Below are 21,526 nucleotides of genomic sequence, written 5' to 3'. Positions count from 1 at the left end.
AAAAACACAACTTCACAGTGAGATGAATAAAACCAATGTAATCCAACACCAGTGCCATTTGTATTGCAGTTAATTTAGTGGAATTGTTTAAATGTATTTTGCAATGTTCTCTGCATTTGAAGGTGATAACTGGTTTCACAGGCTTCCTCTGCTATCTTGCCCATCTGGATATGCATCATTTATGAATCCACACTGTGTATCTCACAGTAAGCTATTTAAAAGGGAGTTCCTGAACCAAGCCCAGAGCTGCCTTCACCCCGCAGTGCCACACAGACTTGCAGCGGCAAACGCTGTGTTGCAATCATGGGTAGGAACTTGAAATGGCTTTTTCACACCTCTGGCTAAGGCCTATTGTACCCATTCTGCAAAACCTGTGCATTTTATGATCTATAAATATATTGAGTGATGCTTCTATCCCTAGCGAGCAATGTAATGTTTTATAGGATGTATCCCAACTATGAATTTTTGAAATTATTATTTCCCCATCTATCCTGAAAGCATTTGTGGCAAACATACAGGTCATACAGCAAAGGCAACATCTGACCACTGGCATTTTATCCAAGTTGTTGGTTATTCAGCATTTGGGAACTTGTGACCTAGTCTTTGCCCAGTGCCAGCACTCAGGCACATTCCAGGAGGAGAAGCTGCAGAATGAGTGGCTTGAAGCCGGTTCAAAGATATGTGAGTTAGGTTGATTGGCCATGCTAAATTGACCCTAGTATCAGGGGGATTAGCAGGGTAAATGTGTGGGGTTACAGGAATAGGGCCTGGGTGGGATTGTGATTAGTATAGAATCAATGGGCCGAGTGGCCTCCTTCCGTACGGTAGGGATTCTATGATTCTAAGCAGCAGGACCAACAGCTATCCTGGGGCTGAGTGCAGTACAAACCTGTCACTGAAACCGAAGCACGTCTCTACTGCTGCCCCTTCCCCATGCCCCAATTTGTGCTTTTGATAGATGGAAGCAGGGAGTGGTCTGAACATGAAGGGAGGATATAATCAAGGTGTTTGAAATGATTAAAGGGGTAAGGTAGATTAAACAAAATCTGTTTCTTAATTAATCAAGAACAAATAATAAACTTAGAGCTAGCCCATTCAGAAGTGAAATTTTTTCTACTTCTGAAGTGTCTGCTCCAAGAGGCTATGGTTGCTAAATCATTTCAAACAATCGCGATTGAATTTTTTGTTAAGAGTATTGTGGCATATGGGTCAAAGTCAGGTAAATTGGGTTGGCATACATATCAACTGTGATATTATTTAATGATGTGGAGATGCCGGCGTTGGACGGGGGTAAACACAGTAAGAAGTTTAACAACACCAGGTTCAAGTCCAACAGGTTTATTTGGTAGCAAAAGCCACACAAGCTTTCGGAGCTCTTAGCCCCTTCTTCAGGTGAGTGGGAATTCTGTTCACAAACAGAGCTTATAACGACACAGACTCAATTTACATGAATAATGGTTGGAATGCGAATACTTACAACTAATCAAGTCTTTAAGAAACGAAACAATGTGAGTTTCACATTGTTTCGTTTCTTAAAGACTTGATTAGTTGTAAGTATTCGCATTCCAACCATTATTCATCTAAATTGAGTCTGTGTCTTTATAAGCTCTGTTTGTGAACAGAATTCCCACTCACCTGAAGAAGGGGCTAAGAGCTCCGAAAGCTTGTGTGGCTTTTGCTACCAAATAAACCTGTTGGACTTGAACCTGGTGTTGTTAAACTTCTTACTATATTATTTAGTGGCAGAGCAGGCTCAAAGAGCTGAATGGCCTCTTCCTGTTCCTATGATAGAATCAGAGAATCCCAACAGTGCAGATGGAGGCCATTCAGCCCATCAAGCCTGAACCGACAACAGTCCCACCCGGGCTCTATCCCTATAACCCCACGTATTTACCCAGCTAGTCCCCCTGACGCTTAGCATGGCCAATCAACCTAACCCGCACATCTTTGGACTGTGGGAGGAAACTGGAGCACCTGGAGGAAACCCACGCAACACGGGGAGAATATGCAAACTCCACACAGACAGTCACCCGAGACCACAATTGAACCAGGGTCCCAACCAGGGTCCCTGTGAGGCAGCAGTGCTAACCACTGTGCCACCCTATGACATTTCCAGGGCAAAGACTAGGTCACAAGTTCCCAATGTGATATTGGTGATAACTGATTCTGAATGGACCACTAACAAAGAACAAAGAAAATTACAACACAGGAACAGGCCCTACGGCCCTCCAAGCCTGCACTGACCATGCTGTCCGACTTAACTAAAACCGCCTACGCTTCCGGGGACCATATCCCTCTATTCCCATCTCATTCATGTACTTGTCAAGACGCCCCTTAAAAGTCACCGTATCCGCTTCCACTATCTCCCCCGGCAACGAGTTCCAGGCACCCACTACTCTGAGTGAAAAGTCTGCCTCGTACACCTCTTTTAAACCTTGCCCCTTGCACCTTAAACCTATGCTCCCTAGTAATTGACTCTTCCACCCTGGGAAAAAGCTTCTGACTATCCACACTGTCCATGCCTCTCATAATCTTGTAGACTTCTATCAGGTCTCCTCTCAACCTCCGTCGCTCCAGTGAGAACAAACCAAGTTTCTCCAACCTCTCCTCATAGCTAATGCCCTCCAGACCAGGCAACATCCTGGTAAATCTTTTCTGTACCCTCTCCAGAGCCTCCACATCCTTCTGGTAGTGTGGCGACCAGAATTGAACACTATATTCCAAGTGCGGCCTCACTAAGGTTCTATAAAGTGTCAACATGACTTGCCAATTTTTAAACTCAATACCCCGGCCGATGAAGGCAAGCATGCCGCATGCCTTCTTGACTACCTTCTCCACCTGCATTGCCACTTTCAGTGACCTGTGTACCTGTACACCCAGATCCCTTTGTCTATCAATACTCCTAAGGGTTCTGCCATTTACTGTATATTTCCTATCTGTATTATCTAAAACACTGTAGTATCTAAAACACTGGGTAGCTGGTATGTTTAATTATAAACCATTGGATTTCCAGGTGGTTTGAAGTGCCATTCTGCTTATCCTTGTTGACACATTTACTGGCCTGATATAAGGTAGTATAGAACTGATTTAGCAGCATCCATATCGACCACTATCTCTCAGACATGGGACATTCAGAACTCCAGCTTAAAGTAGTCTATAATGTTTCTATAGTTTCTATAGCAATTTAGATTATCCCAAAGGACTTTATAACCACTTACAATTACTGTAGATAACATAGCGACCAATTTGTGCACAGATTGCATAAGTGGAAATGTGATAATGCCCTGAAATTTGTTTTGGTTTTAAATGATATTGTTTGAAGAATAAGTATTCACCAGGAAGAACTCCCCTGTCCTTCGCAATAACGCGATGGGATATTTTACATGCACCTGAGAGAGCAGAGGGGGCAATGGAGTGCTTGCCGAGATTGTGTGCTCATGTTCAAGAAATCTGACCTTGTTACCTTCTGGCTAAAGAAATGCACCAAAGAGAAAATATTAAAAATGAAACATTGTTTCTTCCCTCTTGGTATATTGTTAGCACAATTCGTAGTTTAGATTGTCACAATATAATTTCAGAAATAACATAAATCTGCAGACTCTGCTATCAAACACCAACAAATGTATTTCTATAGCACCTTTGAATGTAATAAAATGTCCCAAGCTGGTTTATAAAATTAACATGAACCTAAGATGGAGACATGGACACATATAGCCAAGGATTGGTCAGGGAATCAGAAGTTTTAAGGAGCATCTTAAAAGGATGATATAAGTGAAAAGGCAGCAAAGTTTAGGGTGGATTTCCTACGTTTTGGAGCGAAATGGATATTAGAATTGTAGAAACCCGACAGTGCAGAAGGAGGCCATTCGGACCATCAAGACCGTACCGACAACAATCCCACCTAGACCCTATCACTGTAACCCCGCATATTTACCCTGTTAATCTCTCTAACCTATGCATCCTGGGACACGAAGGGGCAATTTTAGCATGGCCAATGCACCATACCCGTATGTCTTTGGACTGTGGGAGAAAACCAGAGCTTCCGGAGGAAACCCACGCACACATGGGGAGAACATGCAAACCCCACACTGGCAATGATGAGGATTGGAACTGGAGGATGCACAAGATCCCAGGATAGGAGGAATGCAGAGTTCTGAGGGTTGTCAGGCTCGGTGAGGTTACAGAAACTGGAAGGGTGAGACTACAAAGGGATTTAAACAAGCATATGAGCTGTTGGGGAATGTGAGTTGATGTAGTTCACCAAGCACAGGAGTGATGGTTGACAGGAATTTGGTGCGAGTTGAGATATGTGCAGCAAAATTTTCAATGAAGTCAAGTTCGTGAAACATGGAAAATGGGTGTCTAGCCAAATGAGTATTGGACTAGTTGAATCTGGAGGTAACTAAAGAATGAATGACAGTTTCAGCTGCAAATGGGTTGCAGATGGAGTAATATTACAGATTGCAAGTGGGAGATCTTTGTGATGCAAAGTGTATGGAGTCAGAAGCTGAGCTTGGCCAAAACATGTGCTGAAACATGAGAAGTTCTGGTTGCCCAAGAGAATGGCCCAAGTGAGGACAGTATTGTGTCGCAAGGGAACATGTTTGTAGCTTGTCTACTCTATTCAGTTGGAGGATATTTTGGTTCTGTCAAGAATGGATGTTGGGCAAGCAGCATTGTATCAGAGACAGTAGAACAAATAGGCAACTTGAGATAATTCAGCATTGTTGGAACCCAATTTTGATGTTGCATGTGCAAAATTCATTTGTAAGTACAAAACAGGTATTCATAGGTGAGGTTAAAAGAAACCAGTCAGGAAAACAACTAATCAGGGTTTGAATTTCCACCTGCCCACCGCCCTGCTCAACATTTCCTATTTGTACTGAACATCTGTCCCAGAGGGGTTGATTGCAGGAAACCATTTTTTCTTTTGAAAATTTCCAGTTTGTTGCCACAGCTCTCCCATTTCTGAAATGTGCCGCATGACTATCAAAGGTAACGCCAACTGATTGCCAAGTTGAAAAGTAGCATTCCTCCGTTTTTATCCCCTTTTCTGATATTTCATATTGAAACATGTTCACAGGAGCAGCACTTTGGTACCTAGTCCAATCAGGTGTCCTTCCTGATTTAATCATAGAAGAATCATAGAAACCCTACAGTGCAGAAACAGGCCATTCGAGGCTGCACCGACCACAATCCCACCCAGGCCCTACCCCCATATCCCTACCTATTTACCCAGTAATCCCTCTAACCTACACATCTCAGGACACTAAGGGGCAATTTTAGCATGGCCAATCAACCTAACCCGCACATCTTTGGACTGTGGGAGGAAACCGGAGCACCCGGAGGAAACCCACGCAGACACGAGGAGAATGTGCAAACTCCACACAGACAGTGACCCAAGTCGGGAATCGAACCCAGGTCCCTGGAGCTGTGAAGCAGCAAAGCTAACCACTGTGCTACCGTGCCACCCCAAATCTGGATAAATCTACAATCAATGGCAGGATATTTAGTTATCAGAGGGGAGCACCACAAAAATACCTTCCCTCCTCTTCAGCCCTCATCCAATGGCCACATTCTGGCGTTTTCCAGATCATAATCAGAACTATCTGCCTTTGCTCAACTTACTCAGTCCAGATCAATAATGAAATGTTGACTTTGGTTTGTAGCTCTCCGTTCCACACAGGCAGTGCAGTTACCATTGAGCCATCGGAGAGGCTACCTGCTGTGATTTAATTGGATATATATTCAGCTTAATGAAGAAATACATATCTGATGAATAGTGGATTGTCAAAAACATCCAATGCCGCATTAAACCACTCAGCTGTATGCATATTTGACACCAGACGCAGGTATCGTCAATAGAACTCTGGGCCTATTCACTATTGCCACAGATTTTGCAAACGGTATTTTTTTTTCTAATTTTGTTTAGATGTGTTTAGTTACAGACCACAATTTTCAAAGAACAATGCTAAAAGCTGATGATCCCTTTCAAGTGGATTGATTGGCATTGATTGCAAAACGACTAGATTTTAAAAGTAAAGTAGTGTTGTTGCAATTGTATGAGGCATTGGTGAGACCATACCTGGAGTATTGTGTCCAGATTTGGTCTCCTTGCTTGAGGATGGATGTGGTGTCACTGGAGGCAGTTTAAAGAAGGTTCACCAGGTTGATCCAGGGATGATAGGGCTGTCATATGAGGAGGGTTGAATAGCTTTGGTCAATACTCGCCGGAGTTCAGAAGAAGGAGGGGGATCTGATTGAGGGATGTAAAATGCTAAAGGGGATTGATAAGGTGGATGTCGAACAGATGTTCTTGTGGGACAATCTAGAACCAGAGGTCATAAATATGGAATGAGAGGAGGTCGGTTCAAAACTGAGATGAGGAGAAACTACTTTTCTCAGATGATTGTGAATCTGTGGAACTCACTGCCCCAGAGCGCAGTGGAGGCAGAATCAATCAACAGATTCAAGAAAGAACTGGATATGTCTCTGATTGAAAGCAGGATAGAGGGCTATGGGGAGCAAGCAGGAAAGTGGAGTTGAGATCAGGATAAGATCAGCCATGATCATGTTAAATGGCGGAGCGGACTCGAGGGGCTGAATTGCCTCTTCCTGCTCCTAATTCCTATGTTCCTGACACATGCCCAAAAGTCAGAGTTGCCAAGAATTTTCTAATTGTGGTCCAGTATATCTATGCCAATCAAAAATTAACTCCTTGACACAGGCTGACATGCACTGTAGCCTCCTATTGAATTTAATGATTAACATGGTTCTGCGCCAAGAATGAACCCATGGAAAGTAGATCAGTTTGATGCTTAAATGATCTTTAACATCAGGCTTAAGGATCAACATTGATGTAAGTTTGTGCTGTTTAAAAGCAAGAAAATGTTAGGTGTTGAAGAAATTGGAATTTGTGGTGTTCCCCTAGTGATGGAGCAGGGATAGGTCATCCCCCAATCTGGCTCAGTACCATGTGTTTAAAGCAGAAAGGAAAATAAATAAAGGGTGACATATAACTTTGCTTTACATCATGTACAATTGGTGTCTATTAGTAACTTTAGTGTTGTATGGAGCCAGTCAGTGGAAGGGAGAAATTCAGTGTAGGGTTACTGCTACTGTAAAGGGAAGAAATATTTTGATTATTCTGCATTGTGCAAAGCTTTCAGACTTCTGTAATGGAGGAGTTGGGTAAATCTAATTAATCTCTCAATGTAAAGGTGCAAGATTTTCAGCTAATTCTCTGAAGGTGAGGAGGGAGATTTTAATTACACAGCAGCACACTATTGACAATTAGAAAATTTGTCTAACGAGTCTGCTTGAGTCAAATTGAAAGAGCCCAGTTGGAGTTTGGAATTTCAAGGGTACACACATTTGCTCTACCAAGCCAAAGAGCAGACTGCTGAAGGCAAAAATCACAAAGCGAGTGTTGACTTTGTGGGGCAGGAAAAAAAGAGCAGAATGCTGTGCCAGCACTTAACAAAAAGAGCTTTATAGTCTTATTTTTTAAATTGAAGCTTAATATTTTCCATTTATATATTCTGTGTGCTAAGTTGAACTGCAATACATGTTAGCATTGGAAACCTGCACTGTGTTCAGACACTAAAGAGTTACCAAGGTAGGAAATTCATTGTATCTTAGTATAGAACTGTTCACGGCCATCTGAAAATGTTGTTTCCTAGTTGCGCAGATGCAATAGCAATTTAGGAAATGGCAGATGCATTTGCCATTTTCCTGAGGACGTTAAACACCAAACGCCGTGGCCGTCAGATGTGGTTTCCTTTTAGACCATCAATGCATCCTGCTGCATATAAGCAGGAAGAGCCACATTGAGTGAGGCGCACTGAGAGCCATAGGTTGTACAGAAAGGATGACCCTCGCAATGCCTTTTATACAACTGGTTAGCATTTTGCATCATAGATATGTCGTCCTCACATTTGCAACAAAATTGAATCATTTAAACCTTTTGTTGCAAGAAAACAACTCCACTCTTGAATGAGAAATTGTGAACAGATCCAAGCAATTCCTCTTCAGCACAGAACAAGTACTCGGACATCTCAGAGCCCACCAATAAAATGTATCCTTAGCATGGTCTTGGCAACCTTGCAAAGCTAGGAAAATCTTTATTGGAAAAAGGTAAAATATTTCTCAGCACAATTCCAGACTGGTGTAGAACGACCCCAGCATAAAAATAGAAAAGCATTACTCAATTGCCTGTTATTTATGGCCCTCTATCTAGACTAATTTAATTGAACTTTCCTAGTTCAGTCTAAAAATACACAATTACCACAGCATGGGTGGTTTCCACATAACAGGATATCAGTTCTAGAATGTGAAAGACTTTGCCTTTTTGTTGGAAAACGTGAAAAATACTTTTAAAATGTGTCACTCTAATTTTTCAACTTGTGGTTTTAACTGACCTTTTTTCCCTTTTTTGAGTCGCTGACTATAGCTGAGGAATGACTCCATAGATGCTGGCAGCTATCTAATACCTCATGCAAGGGTCCTTCTTCACTAGTGATGTTTGTACTGCCCAATCGCCATGACCCAGTCGCCCTCCCTAGATTAAGATTACTGAGGTCAAAGTGCTGCCACTCCTGAGATCACTTTAATTGACCACAGATTAAGGATTATGCCTTCCTGGTTTGGATGTCTATTTGAGAATCTGAAGCGGGGGTTTTCTCTCAGATGCTCAGTGTTGAGCTGAACCCAGCTAAATACAAAGATTCGCAAAAGACAGTATGCTGCTTTTTTTATTGACCAACAAGTGCCGGGAAAAAGGCAACCAGACGTGCCAACTCCTTTCTGAAGTTTACAATGCAATGGCAAAACGGTTCTACATTTTCAAAACGCAATTTCTCCTGCCTACCTTATCATCCTAACTGGATGTTCCAATCGCATTGGTACACATTATTTACCTTGGCCAATTGCATCCTGTCTTCCAGCAGAATTAGGAATTCATTGGTCTATAGGACCCAGAAGTTCCTACCCACTGTTACTAAGCAATCTCACTTGGGTAAATCCGTAAGATTCTAAGGTTGCTTTCTCACCGTAAGCCACAGAGTCGAAAAGGTGATGTCCCCACTGTCTCGTTCTGCCTTATTATCAGTAAGAATTGAATATTTTAATCAGTGGAATTGAATACTTTATATACTTTGGGAATACTTCTATTCATTTTCTAGAGTATGAGAGTTTGAACTCTCTGTGCCTTTTCTGATAACATAACTGTATTCTGTGGCGTGTTGTTCCCAAAGAATGTGGCCTGTCTCATTTACTCTTCCCATTATGCTCCAGGGTAGTTTGCATTTTGGCCAAGGTGCACAATACATTGAAAAATGTTTGTTTAAATCTAAAATCTATGTGAGTGCCTATGCAAGTAGTACCTTTGTATAAAATAAGTATAAGGCACTCCTGAGATCACTTTAATTGACCACAGATTAAGGATTATGCCTTCCTGGTTTGGATGTCTATTTGAGAATCTGAAGCGAGGGGGTTTTCTCTCATGCTCAGTGTTGAGCTGAACCCAGCTAAATACAAAGATTCGCAAAAGACAGTATGCTGCTTTTTTTATTGACCAACAAGTGCCGGGAGTTAATTTCCTCTGTTTAGTAATCTTAGTTTTTAAAGTCCCAGGGTTTTGTGAACCCCTCTAACAGGATCTTTTTTAATTAAAATCCCAGCCCATTAAGAAAATGCTGATCATGTTAGATAGAGGGAAAGGCGGTAAGGGGCTGGGCAAAGGCAGAGCCAAGCAGCACCGCAGAGTGCTCCGGGGCAACATCCAGGGTATCACTATTCACTGGGGCGTCAAGCGTGCCTTCGGGCTGATCTGTGAAGAGAGATCTGCGGGGTCCTAAAGGTGTTCCTGGACAAGGTCATGAGGGATGTGGTGTACACCCTGAAGCGCCGGGGTGGACCCTGTATGGCTTCAGTGGTTGAGGACCGTTTTAAGAAAGACTGCGACTGGAATGTGCTGTGCAAGTGCATTGTCAGCATCACATTGGACTTGACAGAAGGTTTTGCGGTTAATTAGAATCTCACATGACCTTGGGTCACCTCAAAGCCCTTTCCAATCAGTGAGGTACTTGTATGTACTGCTCTAATGTAAGAAACAGCCAATTTACACTCAGAGGTCCCACAGACAGTGATATGATAATGGCCAGATAATCTGTCTTTGTGATGTTGGTTGAGGGATAAATATTGCCCAGGATCCTGGCAAGAGCCCTCACCCCTACTCATCAATATCGTGCCATGAGATCTTCTGCATTTACCGAAGAGAGTTTAACATCCCATCTGAAAGCTGGCACACTGTATCGTGGCAAATTGCTAGCCCCCAAGGAATTGTATGAAGGAGAGGGGAACGTTAAAAGAAAGCGATTTGGTCACCCGATTATAGAAAGGATATTATTAAACTAGAAAGAGTGCAGAAAAGGTTTACTAGGATGCTATCAGGACTTGATGGTTTGAGTTATAAGGAGAGGCTGGAGAGACTGGGACTTTTTTCTCTGGAGCGTAGGAGGCTGAGGGGTGATCTTATAGAGGTCTATAAAATAATGAGGGGCACAGATTAGCTCGATAGTCAATATCTTTTCCCAAAGGTAGGGGAGTCTAAATTTCGAGGGCATAGGTTTAAGGTGAGAGGGGAGAGATACAAAAGTATCCAGAGGGGCAATTTTTTCTCAATTTTTTCAGGTGGTGAGTGTCTGGAACAAGCTACCAGAGATAGTAGTAGAGGCGGATACAATTTTGACTTTTAAAAAGCATTTAGATAGTTGCATGAGTAAGATGGGTATAGAGGGATTTGGGCCAAATGTGGGCAATTGGGATTAGCTTAGGGGTTTTTTAAAAAATGGGCGGCATGGACAAGTTGGGCTGAAGGGCCTGTTTCCATGCTGTAAACTTCTATGACTCTATGATTTAGGTAATCAACATTGGCCTTGTCCAATAAATTGAGAATTCACACAGTGATCTTGTGTTACAGTGAGGAGAAAATGACCGCAGCAGCGATCAGGAAATGCCACAAATGTACAATGGGCCTCATAAAATCAGAAGGGTGCAACAGGATGTCCTGTCGCTGTGGGGCACAGATCTGCTACCTCTGCCGGGCTCCAATAAATGGGTACGACCATTTCTGCCAACACCCACGGTCACCGGGAGCACCTTGCCGTTTATGCAAGAGGTGCTCATTATGGACAGATCCTAAGGTAAGGTGCTGTGCATTTCAAACAATCTTGTTAATTTCACTGCAAAATTCTAATGTATCACTTGACAAATGAGGCTTGTTTTAGTTTTTCCAGAGATGGGCCTCTTGTACAGAAAGAGAAAATGCCACTTGTACTGAAAGGGTTATAGAAAACAGTTCATGCGGCAAAAATTCAACATACATTCAATTGTACTGATAATCCACCCCTGACATCATGTTCAGGTGGAATTGTTTAAAATAATTTTGAAGTATTAGTTCAATTAGCTATGTTAATTGATGTGATGCCATCCTCATTACAGGGGAATGGATACTCTTAAGTCATGGCTGATGGTAAATGTCAAGTTGCCCAAATCCCAAAGAGAAACTTAAAATGGCTGCCAGAATGTTTTTTGCAATATGTATAGTATGAGATGTTCTGAAATCAGGAAATGATGTCTCTGACCACTTTTGATGATTTTTATTCAAGTAAATGCATTTTAAAAATAAATTAAAAATTACACTGAAACACAAGAATGGTTTCACACAGCTAACAGTAATTTAAAACCATTCCAAAAAATCTTAACTTAAAACTACACTCAGAGCTAACATTCTTTTTGCTTGGCAACTATCCTGAAAAGTTTTTAAATTTATAGAATTTTAATAATTTTACCACAGTGTCTTTTTGCTCTTGGCGAGTCCTCTGAGGCTGACAGCAACTGTTTCCCCAGATCTGGCCTTTTCCACGCTGTCTCCTGGGAGATGTGACCAGCTACTATTTTTGATTTGATTGTCACGTATTAATATACAGTGAAATGTCTTGTTTCTTGCGTGCTATACAGACAAAACATACCGTTCATAGAGAAGGAAATGAGAGAGTGCAGAATGTAGTGTTACAGTCATAGCTAGGGTGTAAAGAAAGATCAACTTAATGCAAGGTAAGTCCATTCAAAAGTCTGACAACAGCAGGGAAGAAGCTGTTCTTGAATCGGTTGGTGCGTGACCTCAGACTTTTGTATCTTTTTCCCAATGGAAGAAGGTGGAAGAGAGAATGTCCGGGATGCTTGGGGTCCTTAATTATGCTGGCTGCTTTGCCGAGGCAGCAGGAAGTGTAGACAGAGTCAATGGATGGGAGGCTGGTTTGAGTGATGGATTGGGCGACATTCACAACCTTTTGTAGTTCCTTGCGGTCTTGGGCAGAGCAGGAGCCATACCAAGCTGTGATACAACCAGAAAGAATGCTTTCTTTGGTGCATCTGTAAAAGTTGGTGAGAGTCGTAGCTGACATGCCAAATTTCTGCTGTCTTCTGGGAAATCTAGGCAGCTACCGACTCACACGGACTCCAGTGTTTTCTACAATGTGTTTCTTCCTATTAGAACCATAGAAAATTACAGCTCAGAAACAGGCCTTTTGGCCCTTCTTGTCTGTGCCGAACCATTTTATGCCTAGTCCCACTGACCTGCACTTGGACCATATCCCTCCACACCCCTCTCATCCATGAACCCGTCCAAGTTTTTCTTAAATGTTAAAAGTGAGCCCGCATTTACCACTTTATCCGGCAGCTCATTCCACACTCCCACCACTCTCTGCGTGAAGAAGCCCCCCCTAATATTCCCTTTAAACTTTTCTCCTTTCACCCTTAACCCATGCCCTCTGGTTTTTTTCTCCCCTAGCCTCAGCGGAAAAAGCCTGCTTGCATTCACTCTATCTATACCCATCAAAATCTTATACACCTCTATCAAATCTCCCCTCAATCTTCTACGCTCCAGGGAATAAAGTCCCAACCTATTCAATCTCTCTCTGTAACTCAGCTTCTCAAGTCCCGGCAACATCCTTGTGAACCTTCTCTGCACTCTTTCAATCTTATTTACATCCTTCCTGTAACTAGGTGACCAAAACTGTACACAATACTCCAAATTCGGCCTCACCAATGCCTTATATAACCTTACCATAACACTCCAACTTTTATACTCGATACTCCGATTTATAAAGGCCAATGTACCAAAGGCACTCTTTATGACCCTATCCACCTGCGACGTCACTTTTAGGGAATTCTGTACCTGTATTCCCAGATCCCTCTGTTCAACTGCATTCTTCAGAGTCCTACCATTTACCCTGTACGTTCTTCTTTGGTTTGTCCTTCCAAAGCCAATATCTCACACTTGTCTGTGTTAAATTCCATTTGCCATTTTTCAGCCCATTTTTCTAGTTGGTCCAAATCCCTCTGCAAGCTTTGAAAACCTTCCTCACTGTCCACTACACCTCCAATCTTTGTATCATCAGCAAACTTGCTGATCCAATTGACCACATTATCATCCAGATCATTGATATAGATGACAAACAACAATGGACCCAACACTGATCCCTGCGGCACACCACTAGTCACAGGCCTCCACTCAGAGAAACAATCCTCCACAACCACTCTCTGGCTTCTTCCATTGATGTGGAGATGCCGGCGTTGAACTGGGGTAAGCACAGTAAGAAGTCTCACTACACCAGGTTAAAGTCCAACAGGTTTATTTGGTAGCAAATACCATAAGCTTTCGGAGCAATGCTCCTTCGTCAGATGGAGTGGTCTCTGTTCTCAAACAGGGCACAGACACAAATCAAATTACAGAATACTGATTAGAATGCAAATCTCTACAGCCAGCCAGGTCTTAAATGCACAGACAATGTGGGTGGAGGGAGCATTCAACACAGGTTAAAGAGATGTGTATTGTCTCCAGACAGTACAGCTTGTGAAATTGTGCAAGTCCAGGAGTCAAGCTGTGGGGGTTACTGATAATGTGACATAAATCCAACATCCCGGCCTTCACGACACACGACAGCGCAGAGTCACTGAGCAGAAACTGATAGCCAAGTTTCGCACACATGAGGACGGTCTAAACCGGGATGTTGGATTTATGTCACGTTGTATTCCATCTGCCACTTCTTTGCCCACTCTCCTAACCTGTCCAAGTCCTTCTGCAGCCCCCCTGCTTTCTCAATACTTATTGCCCCTCTACATATCTTTATATCATATGCAAACTTAGCAACAGTGCCTTCGGCTCCTCCTTCCAAATCGTTAATGTATATGGTAAAAAGTTGTGGTCCCAGTACTGACCCCTGAGGCACACCGCTAGTCACTGGCTGCCATCCTGAAATGGACCCCTTTATCTCCACTCTCCGCCTTCTGCCAGTCAGCCAATCCTCTATCCATGCCAGGACTTTACCCTTAACACCATGGGCTCTTAACTTATTTAACAGCCTCCTATGCGGCACCTTGTCAAAGGCCTTGTGGAAATCTAAATAAATCACGTCCACTGGTTCTCCTTTATCTAACTTCCTTGTTACCACCTCAAAGAACTCTAACAGTTTGTCAGACATGACCTCCCCTTGACAAAGCCACGCTGACTCAGACCTACTTTATCATGCACTTCTAAGTACTCTGTGATCTCATCTTTAATAATGGACTCTAAAATCTTGCCAGTGACCGAAGTCAGGCTAACCGGCCTATAATTTCCTGTCTGCTGCCTGCCTCCCTCCCTTCTTAAACAGCAGTGTTACATTAGCTACTTTCCAGTCCTCTGGGGCCCTCCCTGCCTCCAGTGTTTCCTGAAAGATCACCACCAATGCCTCCACAATTTCCTCAGCTATCTCTTTCTGTTTCCCCAGAACCTTCTCCCTAGTGATGGTCACTACACTCACCTGTGCCCCCTGATTTTCCTGGAGCTCTGGCATCCCACTGGTGTCTTCCACCGTGAAGACTGATGCAAAGTAACTATTCAGTTCCTCTGCCATTTCTTTATTTCCTGTTATTACTTCTCCAACCTCATTTTCCAGTGGTCCAATGTCTATTTTTGCCTCCCTCTCACCTTTTATATATTGAAAAAAAACTCTTCCTATCTTCTTTTATATTACTAGCTAGACTAATTCAAAAGGATTAAACTTTGTTGAGTCATTAGGTACATCTCTAATAATATGAATGGAAATTTTCTATGCCAATTTTATGGGTAATCTTGATTATGTGCCCTTATCCTGGTCTTTAGAGTTTGATGCCCTCTCTTTAATGCCCTTGTGATTCAGGGTGATAAGCTAATGATTTCAACTACTTTATCCTTGGGTTGCTCATGACTCCCTAAACAACTGGCATGAAATTTGAACCCTGATCCAACTGTATTTCCTTTGACGAGCCATAACTTGTCAAGAATTTTGTCAATTCTTCTCCAGTCCCCTCTGCTGTGATATTTCTTGATGGTACTATTTTCAAGACTCTAGTCAATACATCCATGATAGTCAGCAAGTACTGATTTCCCATTTTTGTCTTGGGGGAGTCCCTACACGATTAGCTCGGACCCTGGTAAGAGGTTCCTCAAATGATGGAATAGGAATTTAAGATTTCACACAGGCTTCAGTGTTTTCTTAAGTGTTCCTTCCATTTAATCTCTTTATCCTCTATTGTTTCATCTTGTCTCTCAGAAGAACCGATCAAACTCCTTTCTTCTCCTTTGCTGCTATATTTTTAAAAATAAACTTACCCTATCTTTGCCTCACTTATAATTTTTACAACTTGCAAGTGCCCCTTTGAACTAAAACAACCTACTTCAAAACTACTTCAATTGCCCTATGTAAATTGTTATTGAAGTTCCTCTTGGATCATTAACATATCAAAACCACTTCTGGTGTTTTGGACCTTTGCAGTCACTCTGTCTCTTAATCCAATTCCAAGAATCACACTCCCACCAACCTGTTTTTCAGTTCATGAGAAATGTGACTGTGATATTACCAAAAGAAAAACATTATTTTTCTTCATTTTCCTGACAATGTTCAATGTAAGGAAATTAATCTTCCATTATCTATCCAATAATAGCAGTGGAATTCATTCCTTCTATTGATAAACACCTGTACTCTCATCATAAAGCTACTATAGGTTTATTTTGCAAAGTATGCAGTCAGTTTGAATCAGGTTCTAAATTTGTTCTTCAAACATTTTATGCATTGGAGTTTCAATTAACTTTTGGTATGCACCCATTTCAAATTGAACATGAGAAGGCTATGTTAGGTGAATAGGATTGGAAGTGGGCTTGAGTGCCGCATAAACACTGTACCAATTATGACGAATAGCCTATTTCTGCACTGTACATTTTATGTCATTGAGAAGATTGTTCACTGTAAACTCTATATGGTAGTTTGGTATTTGCTGCCTCTCAGCACCAGGGACCCGGGTTCGATTCCCGGCTTGGGTCGCTGTCTGTGCGGAATCTACACTTTCTCCCCGTGTCTGTGTGGGTTTCCTCCGGGTGCTCCGGTTTACTCCCACAGTCCAAAAGACGTGCTGGTTGGGTGCATTGGCCATGCTAACTGTACCCGAACAGGTGTCAGAGTATGGCGACTAGGAGATTTTCACAGTCACTTCATTGCAGTGTTAATGTAAGCCTACTTGTGACTAATAAATAAAGTTTTTTACTTTTGTTTTGTCAAACAAGCACCTGGGTCCTTGTGTTGTATCAAAGCCCTTACCCCAAGATTTGGTGACAGTCAGGATTTTTTCCTACTGTTTTACAGCCATGACAGCTTGCATCCATAGAAAAAGACATCCCAGGGTGCGAAGGCCACAGGGTCCAAGGTATTACAGAGTTGTGATACAGGCCACGGGAGTATTTAAATACAACGTTAAGAATTTGAGCTGCTAATAAGTCAGGAGCCATGGTGGATCAGCAAAGAAAAGGATGGTTGGCAAAAAGGACTTGATGCGGGATTGGATATAGACAGAGTTCTGGTACAAGTATCTAGAAGGTTGACCAAGAAACTAATGGAATAATTAGTTCTGGGGATGATGAAGGCTGAAATGAGGGGTTCAGTAAAAGATGGATGAGGTGGATGGTTTGTTGAGTGGGGTCCAGGTTAATATTTAAGCTTTTGTCAGCTTCTGAAGAAATCACATTGAATATTCTGTACGGTGAATAACTTATTCTCTGCTGTAATGATCTTGCAGCTAACAGTAATGTAGACAAATTGATGTAAGCAGGTTGTACAGGTAACAAAAGATCTATATTGTGTTATTCACCAAGAAAAGCAGGTTTGATATAAAGATCTGTGGAATTCTTTGCCACAGAAGCAAGACCTCGCACAAACTCTGCCTGTGAAAACCGGCAATCAGGATGGTTTATATAAGGGAATATTTTACTGTATATGCCAAATAAGGTATATAAACAAATATTCTGGGGGCACTTCAGTGTCCCCACTCTCTGGAAGTTAGATTTCTATACATTTTAGGCTATTCTGACATATACAAAGGGGAAGAGAATTTGTCTCACCAATTTGGGCATTTCAAATAATTGGTCCCCACATAAGAACATAAGAAATAGGAGCAGGAGTAGGCCATCTCGCCCCTCGAACCTGCCCCGCCATTCAATAAGATCATGGCTGATCTGAAGTGGATCTGTTCCACTTACCCACCTGATCCCCATAACCCCTAATTCCCTTACCGATCAGGAATCCATCTATCCGTGATTTAAACATATTCAACGAGGTAGCCTCCACCACTTCAGTGGGCAGAGACTTCCAGAGATTCACCACCCTCTGAGAGTAGAAGTTCCTCCTCAACTCTGTCCTAAACTGACCCCCCTTTATTTTGAGGCTGTGCCCCCTAGTTCTAGCTTCCTTTCTAAGTGGAAAGAATCTCTCCACCTCTACCCTATCCAGCCCCTTCATTATCTTATAGGTCTCTATAAGATCCCCCCCTCAGCCTTCTAAATTCCAACGAGTACAAACCCAATCTGCTCAGTCTCTCCTCATAATCAACACCCCTCATCTCTGGTATCAACCTGGATGGTTTAATACATTTTTGATTTGATTTGTTATTGTCACATGTATTAGTATACAATGAAAAGTATTGTTTCTTGCGTGCTATGCAGGCAAAGCATAGAAAGGGAAAGGAGAGTGCAGAGTGTTATAATAATAGCTAGGGTGTAGAGAAAGATCAACTTAATACAAGGTAGGTCTATTCAACAGTCTGATGGCAGCATGGAAGAAGCTATTCTTGAGTCGGTTGGTATGTGTCCTCAGACTTTTGTATCTTTTTCCCGATGGAAGAAGGTAGAAGACAGTAAGTCTGGGATGCATGGGGTCCTTTATTATGCTGACTGCTTTTCCGAGCCAGCAACAAGTCAATGAATGAGAAGCTGGTTTGCGTGATGGGCTGGGCTTCGTTCACGATCCTTTGTAGTTTCTTGTGGTCTTGGACAGAGCGGGAGCCGTACCAAGCTGTGATACAACCAGAAAGAATGCTTTCTATGGTGCATCTGTAAAAGTTGGTGAGAGCTGTGGTGGACATGCCAAATTTCCTTAGCCTCCTGAGAAAGTAGAGACGTTGGTGGGCTTTCTTAACTATAGCGTCGGGATGGAGGGACCAGGACAGGTTGGTGATCTGGACACCTAGAAACCTTAAGTTCTCAACTGTTTCCACTTCAGCCCCATTGATGTAGATGGGGGCATGTTCTCCACTACGCTTCCTGAAGTCAATGACGACTCCTTTGTTTTGTTGACATTGAGGGAGAGATTATTGCCGTCGCACTAGCTCACCAGATTCTCTATCTCTTTCTTGAACTCTGTCTCATTATTTTTTTTGAGATCTGACCTATTATGGTGGTGTCATTGACAAACTTGAAATTTGAGTTGGAGGGGAATTTGGGCACGCTGTCATAGGTATATAAGGAGTATAGTAAGGGGCTGAGGACACAGCCTTATGGGGCACTGGTGTTGAGGATGATAGTGGAGGAGATGTTGTTGCCTATCCTTACTGATTGCGGTCTGTGGGTTAGGAAGTCTAGGATCCAATTGCAGAGGGAGGAGCTGAGCCCCAGGCCATGGAGTTTGGAAATGAGCTTTATAGGGATAATGGTGTTGAAGGCTAAAGTGACAGGCTCACTCTTTAGATCACTGAAAACATAATGGGGTTTGCATGATTGGTCTTATTGTTTGGTATTAGCTGACCTTATTCAGTTCTTGCATGAAAAAGCTTCTTATACCGATTATGTGCTAGCACATTGCTTTGAAGGGATCTAATTGAGGACATATGGGAAGATTTCTAATAAAATACAGCTAAGAAATTTCTTACGTGAAAAAATAGCCCAGCCCTTTGTGGCTGAGTTGATAGATGGTTTTCTGTCATTTTTACATCTTTTGCTTCACTTTCACAAAAGCTTGGCATGTTAAGAACATAACTAGGAGCAGGAGTAGGCATTTGGCCCCTCGAGCCGACTCCACCATTCGATAAGATCATGGCTGATCTTTTCGTGGACTCAGCTCCACTTACCCGCCTGCTCGCCATAACCCTTAATTCCTTTATTGTTCAAAAATCTATCTATCTTTGCCTTAAAAACATTCAACGAGGTAGCCTCAACTGCTTCACTGGGCAGGGAGTTCCACAGATTCACAACCCTTTGGGTGAAGGAGTTTCTCCTCAACTCAGTCCTTATTTTGAGGCCATGCCCCCGAGTTCTAGCTGCACCTGCCAGTGGAAACAACCTCCCTGCTTCTATCTTATCTATTCCCTTCGTGATCTTGTATGTTTCTGTAAGATCTCCCCTCATTCTCCTGAATTCCAATGAGTAGAGTCTCAGTCTACTCAGTCTCTCCTCATAAACCAACCCTCTCAACTCCGGGATCAACCTAGTGAATCTCCTCTGCACCCTCTCCAGTGTCAGTATATCCTTTCTCAAGTAAGGAGACCAAAACTGTACACGGTATTCCAGCAACATGCAGCTGCAACGTAACTTCCCTGTTTTTAAACTCTCTCCCTCTAGCAGTGAAGGACAAAATTCAATTTGCTGCCTTCATTACCTGCTGCACCTGATTCATACACAAGAACACCCAAGTCCCTCAGCACAGCAGCATGCTGCAATTTTTTACCATTTAAATAATAATCCAATTTGCTGTTCTTCCGACCAAGATGGATGACCTCACATTTACCAACATCGTATTCCATCTGCCAGACCCTTGCCCACTCATTTAAACTATCTACATCCCTTTGCAGACTTTGTGTCCTCTGCACACCTTGCTCTACCACTCCTCTTAGTGTCATCTGCGAACTTTGACACACTACATTTGGTCCCCAACTCCAAATCATCTATGTAAATTGTAAACAGTTGCGGTCCCAACACCGATCCCTGAGGCACACCACTGGTCACTGATCGCCAACCAGAAAAGCACACCATTTATCCCCACTCTTTGATATCTATTAGTTCACCAATCCTCTATCCATGCTAATATATTACCCGTAATCCTTGCATCTTTTGCTTTTTGTGCGGCACCTTGTCGAATGCCTTCTAGAAATCCAGATATACCACATCTACCGGTTCCCCATTGTCCACCGCGCTCATAATGTCCTCCAAGAATTCCATTAAATTAGTTAAGCTACATTAAACCTTGACCCCCAAAAGGAAACTCGCAATGGCTTTTGTCTGATAGTATTGGTGTCCATTTTAGGGCCTTTTTTCCCATTGACTTGCAAAAAGCACATCTTTATTTATTGCAATTGTCTGTTCTTCATGATTAGAGAGTGGCGATGTTTACAGGTACAGGAAGTGGCCATTCAGTTAGTTATATCTATGCCAGCTTTTTGTGAGAATATTCCAAAACAAATCCTATTGCCGTACTCTATTTTTCTATAATAATGTCTATTCCACTGTTTCAAATATTTATTCACTTCCCCATAAAGGACGCAGAAATCCCCAGGGGGGGTGGGTCTGCCTGGCTAAGATCCCCCCCCACTCCAGAATTTCCCATAATCATTTTTGTCTGGCTAATTTGGCTGTTTGTAGCCCAGGAAGAACAAGAAAATTGACAGCAGTATCTATGATCAGAGATTTTGCATATACTTTTGAGGACAAAATGGAAGCAGTTTTTGAATTTTCCAGCATGTGATGTTTCTGTTCATGCTTCCCAGCTTTTCTCCTGTGCTTCACTTTTGCTTTCGATTAAAGGTGGAAAATATGTTTTGGCCATACAGAATGACTTGGAAATTAAAGAACAGAAACAGGTCATTCAGCCCATCAGGTCTATGCCCGTGATTATGCTCCATGTGGAGTACCGACTACAACTATTGGATTGCTACTTTATCACCATGTTTCATTGGGGTATTTTCTAATTTTTCATTCTTCCAATTCTAAAGCTTTGTGTGAAATGTTTAAACTGGCAGCATTAATTAACTAATCATAATCCATGTTGGTATTCCAGATCCTTATTGTCCACCAATCTTTGTTGACCAGTTTCTGATCAAAATCAAGCTTTTATTTTTCCATGGCAGTATTTTGGCATTTATTGTGAGCAGATTATTGCCAGTATTTAAAGCTAATCAGAAAAAA

The 21,526-nt window shown here is 42.3% G+C and overlaps 1 protein-coding gene across 2 annotated transcripts in view; it reads left to right on the top strand.

Annotated features, from left to right (window-relative positions):
- Window positions 1-21,526, top strand: part of rnf216 (ring finger protein 216) — a 210,346-nt gene that overhangs the window by 156,105 nt on the left and 32,715 nt on the right. For both annotated transcript variants that reach the window (XM_078240136.1, XM_078240137.1), the window contains exon 15: window positions 10,982-11,204. In XM_078240136.1, coding sequence (XP_078096262.1) covers window positions 10,982-11,204 — 223 coding nt within the window. The remainder of the gene's footprint in view (window positions 1-10,981; window positions 11,205-21,526) is intronic.

This window comes from Mustelus asterias, chromosome 23, assembly GCF_964213995.1.
Source record: "Mustelus asterias chromosome 23, sMusAst1.hap1.1, whole genome shotgun sequence".
In the NCBI taxonomy this organism is placed as follows: domain Eukaryota; kingdom Metazoa; phylum Chordata; class Chondrichthyes; order Carcharhiniformes; family Triakidae; genus Mustelus; species Mustelus asterias.
Note: the sequence above shows the minus strand (reverse complement) of the source record. Positions and strands in the feature narration are given on the sequence as shown.